This window comes from Engystomops pustulosus, chromosome 8 (genome assembly GCF_040894005.1).
Source record: "Engystomops pustulosus chromosome 8, aEngPut4.maternal, whole genome shotgun sequence".
NCBI classification, from domain to species: domain Eukaryota; kingdom Metazoa; phylum Chordata; class Amphibia; order Anura; family Leptodactylidae; genus Engystomops; species Engystomops pustulosus.
Window position 1 is genome coordinate 18,671,874 of NC_092418.1, and position 12,946 is coordinate 18,684,819.

Genomic DNA, 12,946 nt, shown 5'->3' on the forward strand with positions numbered 1-12,946 from the left:
GTATCGGAGAAAACTATCGGCCCTTCTTAGAAGCAGAAATGCACTTTACTTCATGTGAGGGTATTTTCCCTCAACGCCAATGGCCGCTTGTTGTTAGCGATTCACGATTTTGATTGGCCGCTAATATTCCTGACTCCACTCAGTATTGGCTGTATTGACTAAGACGTACTGACGTCACACGCTGGTTGGCATCGTCCGCTGGTTGGCTTAGTATAATGCTGGGCGCTGATTGGCTGGCTGTCAGCAGGTAAAGCAGGCAATGTGTGCGGGCCCTCCCCTACAGTGTGTGCACTGTGCAGCCAGCCCCCTCGGCAGGATGATGTTTGGGTGCAGCAGGAGGCTGTGGTGCGCACTGTCCTTCCTGGGAGCTGCGGCTGGCTGCAGAGTGGGTATGTGGGCACATAGTGCAGGAGGTCCCGGATGTTATGTAATCACTGAGAGGAGCATGTGGTATTGCTGAGCTGTCACTAGTCTGCTGAGGGTGCAGGGACCCACCGTGTGCTATACCTCAGTACTGTTATTACCCAGGGCCGAGTGATCACATTACTATCCAGAGCTGCACTCACTATTCTGCTGCTGGTGCAGTCACTGTGTACATACATGACATTACTTATCCTGTACTGATCCTGAGTTACATCCTGTATTATACTCCAGAGCTGCACTCACTATTCTGCTGCTGGTGCAGTCACTGTGTACATACATGACATTACTTATCCTGTACTGATCCTGAGTTACATCCTGTATTATACCCCAGAGCTGCACTCACTATTCTGCTGCTGGTGCAGTCACTGTGTATATACATGACATTACTTATCCTGTACTGATCCTGAGTTACATCCTGTATTATACTCCAGAGCTGCACTCACTATTCTGCTGCTGGTGCAGTCACTGTACATACATGACATTACTTATCCTGTACTGATCCTGAGTTACATCCTGTATTATACCCCAGAGCTGCACTCACTATACTGCTGCTGGTGCAGTCACTGTGTACATACATGACATTACTTATCCTGTACTGATCCCGAGTTACATCCTGTATTATACCCCAGAGCTGCACTCACTATTCTGCTGCTGGTGCAGTCACTGTGTACATACATGACATTACTTATCCTGTACTGATCCTGAGTTACATCCTGTATTATACCCCAGAGCTGCACTCACTATACTGCTGCTGGTGCAGTCACTGTGTACATACATGACATTACTTATCCTGTACTGATCCCGAGTTACATCCTGTATTATACCCCAGAGCTGCACTCACTATTCTGCTGGTGGAGTCTGTGTTGGATGAGTTACATCCTGTATAACACTTGTTACCATTGACAACCTGTACTATTCTAAACGCATGTAATTACAGTAAGACATTATTAAAAAAAGTTTTTAAAGTATAGACAGATTTCCAGTAGATTACCAGACCGGTTGCACCAGTAATACTAGCGGGTGTGTAAGTCCTGTAGGGATTTGATGTCTGGAGCTTGCTGTCTACATTGTTGTCTTTTGGATTTCTATGGATTCTGTTGAGGTTGGTGCTAAATTGTCTTAATTTTTAGTTTGTACATTTTAAAGTAGTAAATGTATGATATATTATTAGTAACAATCTCCAGGTATTGGAGCATTACACCCTTGTAGCCAGCTACTGCATAGTTTCCAGCGTGGGGTTGTTGATAGGACTCATGGGGCTATAGGGCAGGTGTTGATATGACATGAGGTGACCTGTGACTGATGACATAATGTGGGGATGATGTTTTGCTGTTAATGATAAACCTGTTACTAAAACTGAACGCGTCAAGGTAACGGAATGGAAGCACCTGCAGTCCCATGCAAAATAGAAGCAATGGTGTCGTATAATGTAGCAACGAAACGTTATAATGTATCATTCCTTTAATCTATGGGACCTGGTGTATCAAACTGTCAAAGTAAAGTTGGAAAAACTTCTACTGTAAATCATAACTAGGATATTGCTGGACCATCAGATGTAACCAATTAAAGGATTGTCCCTGCAGAACGTTGTATTTGACTGAATTGCTGTAAGTAACAAACCTGGCACTGCTACATCTATGAATTTGCTTGTGTATGTTTCTCCTTGTGAGCAGAGCAGGAGGTGACAGGACTATGCTAAAGCTGGGCTGTCATCATGACATGGCGTTTTCTGGCACAAACAGCCAGACACCCTTTGTGACGGTGCCAATCCCTAGAGAGAGCGGAGGATTCCTTTAAATGACTTCACCTTTGAGATTTTGGCAACTTTTGTGTGAACAATCCTTAATTGACCCCCCTGATATACTTGTGTATCAGTTCCACACTGTGCGTAAGAACTCTGCTTGCTTTTGGCTCCCTTTCAAAACATGTTCTGTTTTTAAGCTTCTCAAAGCTGAGGGTTTGTTACAGTTGTAGTCAAAGTAGACAATTCTTAGTGATGTTAGCAGTCAGCATCTCTAACGATACGTCCTAAGAAAACAGGAGTCTGGCTGCTCAGCTCACAGACAGGAAGCAATTGTAGCAAACACTCAGCTGTGAGACCCCTGAATCTGTATGCGCAGCTGATGAGATGGAAGAGACTGACCCCAGTATAAACCTTTTCTCGTCAGCCAAGTTATAAGAAAGGAAGAATGTGCTGACTGCATTGCTGAGAGTCGCTGGTCATGGCCAGAGTTTATCTCCTGCTTTCAGGATTATGATCAGACCCATGTTCTTTCCCTCTTCTCTATCCAGGATTTGCTCATATAGGGACAAGCAGCATCAAAAATCAACTAGAATCTGATTTCCGAAAGACTAAGCTGATTGTTCAGCGCAACATGAAGGTTGAGCTGCTTCCTGCCCTCACGGACAACTACATGTACCTCCTGATTGATGAGGAGACCAAGGAGGCCGCCATTGTGGACCCTGTGCAGCCACAAAAGGTACAGCTTCTGTCTATTATGGCCAAGTATTGTCTCTGGAGAGATGTGTAATCAGACTTTGCTTTCTGCAGGACTGTGATATATTGATTTATATCCCAGAATAGCCTCTCAAAGTGCGTTGAGGTCATGTCCTCACACTGCTGTGCTCTGTGCCTATAACTGCTTTAAAGAGGTCCTGTCACCCAAAATTTCGTCACTAGGAGCTGCTTACAGTGATTTTGTGTAATTGTCGGAGCACCCGATGTATTCATGAGGGGGCGGGGTTAGGGGCGGTGATTGCCGCATGACGCACGGCAGTCACCACCACCCTATGAAGCGAGCGGGGTCGGGGAAGAGGCAGCGCCTCGGACCTCCCCCTCATGAATACATCGGACTGCTTTGCGAGCGCTCCGACGATTACACAAAATCACTGTAAGCAGCTCCTAGTGCCGAATTTTGGGTGACAGGTCCTCTTTAAAGCAGTTATAGGCAGAGTCACCCAAAATTTCGGCACTAGGAGCTGCTTACAGTAAAGTCACCGCCCCTAACCACGCCCCAACCCCGCCCCATCATGAATATGTTGGACAGCTTAGTGAGCGGTCCAACGATTACACTGTACCCCACCGCGGTGTTAGATAGCGTTACTGGAGGTTTCCGGTAACGCTATCCTTCTAACAATGCAGCGTTTGTTTAACCCCTTAACGCTCTGCGCCGTAGCTCTACGGCGCAGAGGTATAAGGAGTGTATGAAGAGGGCTCACGGGCTGAGTCCTCTTCATACAAAGGTGGGGTTTTTTGCATTTTGCAGAAAACCCCCACCGCTAATAACCGTGGTCGGTGCTTGCACCGATTGCGGCTATTAACCCTGTCATTGCCGCCGGCAAAGTCGCCGGCGGCGTTTAAGAGACGGTGGCGCGCGGGCGCCGCCATATTTTTTACGATCGCCGGGCCCCGAACTTCATCGGGGGGTGGCGATTGGTTGCCATGGTAGCCTCGGGTCTTCTTTTGACACGAGGCTACATGGCTTCTGGAGATTCGTTACAATGAGCCAGTGGCTCATTGTAATGAATGACCTGCAAAAATGCAATATATTGCAATACAGAAGTATTGCAGTATATGGTAGGAGCGATCTGACCATCTAGGGTTAATGTACCCTAGATGGTCTAAGAAATAGTGGAAAAAAAAAGAAAACAAAAGTTTAAAAAATAAAAAAAATTAATAAAATATTAAAAATTCAAATCACCCCCCTTTCCCTAGAACTGTTATATAACATAATAAACAGAAAAAATCACAAACATATTAGGTATCGCCGCGTCCCAAAATGCCCGATCTATCAAAAAATAAAAACGGTTACGGCCGGCGGTGACCTCCGAGACGGGAAATGGCGCCCAAATGTCCGAAATGCGACTTTTACACCTTTTTACATCACATAAAAAATGAAATAAAAAATGATCAAAATGTCGCACAGACCTCAAAACGGTAGCAATGAAAACTTCGGCTCATTTAGCAAAAAATGACACCTCACGCATCTCCGTGCGCCAAAGTATGAAAAAGTTATTAGCGTCAGAAGATGGCAAAATTTTTTTTTTCTTTTTTGTACACATTCGTTTAATTTTTGAAAATGTATTAAAACACAATAAAACCTATATAAATTTGGTATCACCGCGATCGCACCGAACCAAAGAATAAAGCTGAGGTGTTATTTTGAGTGGACAGTCAAAGTCGAAAAAACTGAGCCCACAAGAACGTGCACGTGCGTTTTTTAAAAAATTTTTTTTCCACATTTGGAATTTTTTTTCAGCTTCGCAGTACACGGCATGTTAAAATAAATAACATTACGGGAAAGTAAAATTTGTTACGCACAAAATAAGCCCTCACACAGGTCTGTACACGTAAAAATGAAAAAGGTATGGATTTTTGAAGTTGGAGAGCGAGAAATGAGCCGAAAAACCCTGCGTCCTTAAGGGGTTTAGCACTAGGAGCTGCTTACTTTAGTAAGCAGCTTCTAGTACTGAAATTTTGGGTGACAGGTCCTCTTTAAAGTCCTTTCCATCTTCTTTGATTGACTGTTGTAGTGTCCAACCAGAGACCTGCTACAGCTTTCACACCATGGGCCAGAGTAAAGGGACTATGGAGGAACCTGGTGCACAGCAGGGTAAGGACACATCCCAAGCTACAATCCTGGAATATGAATCCATATTTTACAAAACTGCTGCTACTAACAACCTGGCTGCAAAAATCTACTAAGAAAATACACAAAGGTATAATTACACTTCTCTCCAGGGACAATACCTAACATTGGAAGCAGAGAACTAAAAGCACAGCAGTGTAAGGACACATCGCTATTGCACTTGGGGATGCTACAGTTTGGAATATAAATCCGTATATAACAGTCCTGCTGTTACTAACAATGTTACACCTCTTTCCAGGGACAATACATAATGGCCATGCCAACAACTATAGGTACTCCGCTCTACTGAACATATGAACCCCAATTTCAGGAGGGTCTTAGTCAATTAATAGAAAAAAGAAACAATGTTCTCCAGGATTTCCATAGATAAAAAGTAAAAGCTTGGCTTTTATTGACGCATGTTCAAAATGTGGAGAACATCCACATGCAAAATAGATCTATGCACTTCGAACCGTTACACGCTGCCCTTAGTCACGATGAGCTGATTATCAGATATGATTTTGTGTTGTAAAATAGTAGAACTTGGTCATTTAAACTGGTGCTAATATTGTGGAAACTTTAATGGGTCAAATTTTGCCACCAATTTTGCTCCCCTCCAATGTATTTTAAAAAGAATCACTTTGTGTTTGTCTACAAACAACCCCAATGTAGTCTGAGCCTGTAGCCAGATGTTATGACATCTTATGTAGATGGGAAGGCCGGGGAAGTAACCACATGATTTTGTGATATACAAGCAGTGGATCAACTTTTTTACAAGTTTCTGATTTTTTTAGGTTGTGGAAGCTGTGAAGAAACACGGAGTGAACCTGACGTCTGTCCTCACCACGCACCACCACTGGTACAGCGCAGTTCAGATTACTATTTAGGTTGTATCATAGACATGTAGCAGATGTAGAGGGAGCAGTGACAGTCCGTAACCCCCTCTGCCACATATGAAGACACATGTATTATCCATGGAAGGGTCCACTGATGGTAAAGGCAGCAGTATAGACGCGGAAAGTGTGAATGTAGAGGGTGCAGAGAGTGTAGCTGGGTGCCGGAGCACGGGTGCTCAACCTTTATCAGTCAGAGGGCTGCAAAACTTCAAGGGGTCACACCAGTAACTAGCACTCTAGTGCTCCCCAGGAACCAAATACGGCAGCCCCCAAGCGATCTACTGGGCTCCTCATGTAGCAGCTACTATGGTGGTAGTTCTGTCACTTAGCAGAGACCCTGATGGCTGCCCAGCGCCCTGTACCAATATGGGCTGCCATCATTGCTGTCGACACTCATTGGTCTCTGCAATGGGTTGTGCAACGTATGTATGAGTAGTAGTGAATGTATATTCTATATATATATGGGATAAAGGCGGCACTGATTGTAGAGGGAGCTGTACAGGTAATGTAGGGTGCACTGTGGGTGTAGACATAGCTGCTGGAATGTGCAGCTCCCTATGTGAATGTGAGTATATACTGAGACCACGTGGTCATAGAGCGTCCGCTGCAGATCTAGTGGCAGGACTGATACTTAGTCTTGTATTATTATCTGCAGGGACCATGCAGGAGGCAATGAGAAACTCGTTAAAATGGTGTCCGGATTGAAAGTCTATGGAGGAGACAGCAGGGTCGGGGCGTTGAATCAGAAGGTCTCCCATCTGACAACGTTTCAGGTGAGTCCCTTTGCTACTCTATTCTCCACTCGTGGGGCCTATAGTAACTTTTAATTCAATCAGTTCAGTAAACTGCTCTACATGTGATATTTTCGATGTATTTTGTCAGGTGGGATCTCTTCACGTGAAATGTCTCTTCACCCCGTGTCACACGTCTGGTCATATCTGCTACTACGTGACGAAACCCAACAGCTCAGAGCCGCCGGCTGTGTTCACAGGTGAGTGGGCATGAGGGAATCGGGGATTAATCATGTGACTTGGGTCACATGACCAGATCCTGTATCGGCTTGTGTCCATCTGCAGTGTTATCACCTCTACATCACCCTCCCTGCAGGTGACACCCTCTTTGTGGCCGGTTGTGGCAAGTTCTTTGAAGGGACGGCAGAGGAAATGTACCAGGCTCTGATTGAGATATTGGGGCGGCTTCCTCCCGAGACGGTAATTATTATACAATTCCATAAAAAGAGAAAAAAAGAAATGCATGAAAATGGCAGATAGATATATATGGCAAACAATAATCAATTTTTATTCCAAGACAGACCAAGCCAAAGACACATATTTAAAATCTATAATATACATGAAATGCAGAACGGTGACCCTGGCATGTGTCATCCGTACACCACCAATGTCCAATCACCTGATAATGATTACCAACCTACCTATGATGCAACTCTGAATAGAAAAGTATCGTACAAATCCCAAGCAAAATACCTGTAAACACAACCCTATAGGAGACTTGTTAGTGATAATAATCCTGATTGCACAAAGCCCAATAAAGACCTATCAAATGTATTGTATGTAATGCTTAGGATTTGTATGATACTTTGTAGTGATCATTATCAGGTGATTGGACATTGGTGGTGTACGGATGACACATGCCAGGGTCACCATTCTGCATTTCATGTATATTATGGATTTTAAATGTGTGTCTTTGACTTGGTCTGTCATGGAATAAATAAAAATGGATTATTGTTTGCCATATGTATCTATCAGCCATTTTTGTGCATTTCTTTGTTTCTTTTTATGGATTTATATGTGTTTTAGTGCACGGACTCTTTTGCATTGGGCTGTGCTAACCAACTTTGTTTCATTTATTATATGATTCCAGAACTGTAGGATATTCTCATGTGATGATTCTTATGTTTCACCTTACACCTGTAGAGAGTCTACTGTGGACATGAATATACCATCAACAACCTGAAGTTCGCCCGTCACGTGGAGCCCAAAAACGAGGCCATCAAACAGAAGCTGGCCTGGGCTAAGGTAGGAGCGACGCAGGCTGCTTGCAATTTCTACAACTACAGTGTAGCATCTGTATTCTGGATGCCTACTACTTTTTTAAGGAATAATCCTGGGATATATGTATTTTTTTATCTTTTAGGAAACATACAATACTGGAGAACCCACCATCCCCTCCACACTGGCGGAAGAGTTTACATTTAACCCTTTTATGAGAGTCCGGTAGGTGAACATATAATGATACACTGTATTAGCCCCGCCAAGTCGGGTATGAAATTTCCTTTCTACAATTCCCTCTTTTATGTGAAATCACCCGTTTCGTGTAAAATAAAAGCTCCTCCAAAGTCATGTGACAATGAGCAGAGAGGAGTCATCGTTTACCTGAGGATGAGTCCACGATAGAGGCCGAAGGGGGAGAGTCACTTCAGATCACCCCATCTTCAGTTCTGTAGCACCTAGAAACAAGCTGCTGGTGTCATACTAAACATAAGAATTTCATATTTCAGATCACATTAGGCTTGTGGTTTTGTGAGCTGCAGAGTTGCATTTCTAACTATGTCTTTAACTGTCTGTGTCTCTGGTTCTGTAGGATCACAAGCCTGATGCAATTTGAAAAATGAGATGCTTCTTTTTAGTATGAAACCGTTGTTTCTGCTATGAAGTGACCCTCCACCTGCAGGCTCTAAACTTGACTGATCTCATGCAAAATCTGACTCTTCTCTGCTCATTGTCACAAGACTTTAAAAAGTGAGATTTCACATAAAAGAGGGAATTCTAGAAAGGACATTTCATCCCCGACCTGAGGGGTAAAATCTGGTGACAGTTTCCCTTTAAAATTACGCTCCTGTGCCATTACATAGCTAACACTGCTTACTGTGGCATCCTTCATATCTAAGCCCTTGCACAGGCTGCAGATAATGGATGTCATAGGACCCCAATCTTTCCCAGTGCAGATAGTGTCAGGACCTTGTATTAAGCTTTTCCTGCCGTCTCCTATACATCCTTCTCCTCATTGGATTTGCTGTATGACCCCCACAGGGAGAAGTCTGTGCAGCAGCACGCCGGGGAAGACGACCCAATCTCTACCATGGCTGCCATCCGCAAAGAGAAGGACAATTTTAAGGTGCCAAAAGACTAAGCCCAACTCTGCACCCCAATCGTTGTTTGCATTGTTACATTTGATTGTCACGGGAGGGAGAAGCGATCACCTTGTCCTGTCCATCCGTCTCCCACATTTTTGCTTTCTTTTAAAAAAAAAAATGTAAAGGACTTTTTGAATGTCAGGAATAAGGCGGATGTGCTAAAGGATGTTGTGTGAGAATCCTGCGGCCCATGTGTCCGCTCCTGTGTAAGCTTTGCTTTGTCTTTCTCTGAATCTGCAGGGCATAGGGCCCTGTTCACACTGGTATTTCGCTGCATGCTATGCTATATTATTTTCTTACCACCAGTGTGAACAGTGTCTAATAATTTTTTTTAAATTGCTAAACTTTTTATTTGTTTAATATATATATATATATGATTGCTGTGACATAGGACGGATAAGGTGTCTCGATTGTCATAATCTTCAGAATGGCAGGAGCAGGTAGAGCATCCTCTATCAGACGTCCCAAACTGTGTATGTAATTTACTGACACGCCAGGACCTCCCTATAGACATCCTCCCATATAGCCGCTCTGACTTATAAATTTAAGTGGGGTCCCGCCTCCTCTTCCATGGATTTCCTTAAAGAACATCCCCTTTAAGCTACCTGTAAATGGGATTTAGTGGCCTCACATTATTGGGGGTGGTAAAGATAATAATCAATGATTGTGTGAATCTAACGTGTCTGATATGAGGGAAGGTCCTGCCTCTCCCATGTACTCACCAGCATCCCCTTTTACTGTCTGATTTTCTTTATATTAGCCCCGGGCTTGGGGCTAAGGATGGATCCCCTAAGTTTGGGTAATCACCCATCTGTCTATAGGACGTGTGCAATGCAGAACGTGCCACAAAAGTTTTCTAATTGTTGCAATAATGATCTATGTATATAACATTATAAAGAAATTTATATATATATTTATCACTGTTAATGTGCCGCACCAATGCGAGATTCAGGGAAACCACCACTACAAACCAAAAAACGTTACACTCAGCAATCCCATGCTGCTCCCAGTGCTGGTCCGGTCCACCTGGTCTACTTCCTAATACCCATTGCCATACAGAAAGTGATTGGCCCAGCAATCACTGGCAGAATCACTGCACATATTATGCCTTTAGCGAGCCTATATGTCTCCATGGTGACAGACTACAAACACATCCTGTGTAGTCTGATCTTGGAGTGTTCCACTCTTGCTCAGCCTGTGGAGGAAAAGGAGCAACACCTGATTGCAAGTTTAGGCTCCACATCCTGTAAATATGGGGGCACATAGACCCACAGAGGAGCTGCTGACACAAAATATTGCATCAAGACTGTCTGCACAGTTGCTTCAGTTTTTATTCTTGGATGCAGTAATTTTTAATTGCCTATGCTCAGCTAAAAATAAAAATTCTAAGTTTTTCCATTAATATTGGGTGGTTTTTTAAGTATATTGGCTGGGTATATTTTTTTCTTAATTTTGTATAAAAATGAAAAAAATTTAAGACACTAGGCAGTTAAAAATCCCATAGCGATTTGTGTCTCCTCCTCTTCAGCAGGCTTATGTGTCTCCACGGTTACAGACTACAAAGAGACAATACTGTAGTCAGATTCTCTGTGTAGAGGAGATGGAGTAAACATGTTTTAGTTTATCTAGCAAAGGATATGTTTCTATTCTGTAAGCACGGATGCACATGGGCCTACCGCAGAGCTGTAGACAAAGGATCAAGATTTTAAATGTCTATTACATCTACAATTTTAGAGGTAAATTTACAATGCATGTTGCTACGTGTATATGTGTGTTGAAGTCACCAATTGCCACAAATTGGACTGAGATATATACCACTGGGGGTGCAGCTTGGGTCACCAGGGCCCCAGTGCAATAAGTGACTACTAACACCACATTATACCTCCTCCTCATGTTTAAGGTCATGCAGTTGTTACACAAGGATATGTGTCTCAATAAATGCAATGTCTGTAAGCGGACTGGAGTTTTTCTAAAAAAAAAACACAGATGGTATGATCCAACTGATGCCCCTCCCCTTCATGGTTCCTCGTCCAAATAGGTTGTAGCCCCATTTACTAAATGTTATAATAAACTTCAATATGAGTATTGAATATAGGATATGGATATGAGGATATGAGTATATAATCCTTTGATTCAGGGTTCTGCTGCTTTCTTGTTATCAGAGCATTGTGGGTATTAAATTGTTTGATTACATGTTTAGCAGTGGGTGGGGCTAAGCCAACAACCTTTATCTATGTAATATACTAGAAAATATAGACATATGAGGGCGTCCCACTAAGAAAATCCCACTCCCTTTAAAGTATTCCCCCCTGCACCAATACTTGGCAGCTCTTTGGACTGGATTCCTGCAATACAACATTCCATCTGCAGGGGTCACTGTCCTGAACATGAGCCGCTGCATAGAGAGTCTTTGGTGATCGGCAGCTGGGGCGGCTTATTTCCAATAAAAAATTGGGTGGTCATATTGAGCTATGTTTCTGGTCACAATTTGAGGCCAATAAAATAAATAGTCACTGCTAGAGCTGGGTTAGGGGTAACGGATATTTATGTATAAATAAATGTAATTGTAATAATATTGAATATATTATATGATCTATGATATGATATGATATAATGAATGTACAATGAAACGGATGGGCGTTATGGGAGTATTCTCACTTTATATTAAGTTTTGGTCCATTAGTGACATCCTCATTATGAATATTATGGGCCAGGGCTGGGTCTTTGTATTTTGGGGGAGTCCATTGTGTTGTGTGTTCTGAGGGCGACTCTATGTAATAACATTGTGACTGTACAATCTGCAATAAATCACACATCGCAGTGACTCCTTGTATGTAAGCTCCTTACTGCTCATCACATATTCCTAGGAAGTATCACAGGAGGGTATCTCCTCACCCGGAGCATCACAAAGGTCATCCCAAGAAAGATACACTGTATCTAAGCCGATCATATGCCCTCCTGTCTGCTTAGTTTATGTATCTAAGCCTAGTCTGAGTGACACTTTTTACTGAGCCACTGTATCTAACCTGTCCTATGCCATGCGGTTTGCAGAGCCACTGTATCTAAGCCTATCAAGTGGGATAGCGTCTTCTGAACTCCTGCATCAAAACCTGACTCTTGTGATACTTTCTAAGCCTCTGTATCTAACCTGTCCTGTGTGATGCTGTGTGTTGAGTTGCTTTATCTAAGCTGATCTTGGGGTTCCTGTCTCTGAAAACAGCATCTCTACAGAGTGTCTATGTCCACTCCAAACTTCAAATCCTCCCTTTGAAGAACACAACAATTATCCTAACCTCCAACCTGAAATGGCTGATAGCAGTGAACAAAAGATTACCATAAAACTTGATTTGCTTCCTATTTGTATGGAATTGGTATCGGGGGTGATTTGTAACGGTGCCGCCCCTTTAACAGTGACCCACATTTTTCAGAACTCATCATCTCGCCTGTAGCTGGAAGACACAGAGGTAACTGGAGAATTGCAGAACTTTGTGAAGAGGCCCAATGCTACACATGATTAGGTATATAAAAGGGGACCATTTAGCGTGTTAATGTGGGAGCTCGGATACAGGAAGCCCAAATGCCAGGAGACATAACGCGTTTCAGGACCAGGACCCTCCACTGGAACTTTATATTTATCTTCCTAGAGATTATCCACTGGAACTGAAGTCATCAATTTTCTGTACACAAATCGTATTAATCATAAAAGTATTGAAAGCAAAATTATGTTTTAAAATTTCTTTTATGCGCCAGTGATACTAACATTTAACCACCAGGTGGCAGACTATGATCAGTGTTGTATAATGTATTTGTGGAATGCATGTGATACAGTAAGTACAGTACAGTGG

The 12,946-nt window shown here is 42.9% G+C and overlaps 1 protein-coding gene across 4 annotated transcripts; it reads left to right on the forward strand.

The window, feature by feature from the left end:
• Nucleotides 1-259: 259 nt before the first annotated feature.
• On the forward strand, nt 260-12,808 carry HAGH (hydroxyacylglutathione hydrolase). 4 transcript variants are annotated; one of them, XM_072119966.1, is made up of 11 exons: nt 298-389; nt 1,958-2,030; nt 2,716-2,903; nt 5,846-5,910; nt 6,603-6,720; nt 6,830-6,938; nt 7,055-7,158; nt 7,882-7,983; nt 8,102-8,181; nt 8,998-9,082; nt 12,530-12,808. In XM_072119966.1, exons 3-11 carry the CDS (start codon nt 2,799-2,801, stop codon nt 12,548-12,550), a joined length of 789 nt encoding a protein of 262 aa, XP_071976067.1. In that variant the 5' UTR covers nt 298-389; nt 1,958-2,030; nt 2,716-2,798; the 3' UTR covers nt 12,551-12,808. The 4 variants fall into 4 exon arrangements, with proteins under 4 accessions (XP_071976065.1, XP_071976066.1, XP_071976067.1 ...); XM_072119964.1 differs by lacking the exon at nt 1,958-2,030 and having other exon boundaries at nt 260-389; XM_072119967.1 differs by lacking the exons at nt 298-389; nt 1,958-2,030 and adding an exon at nt 1,263-1,525.
• The last annotated feature ends 138 nt before the right edge of the window (nt 12,809-12,946 follow it).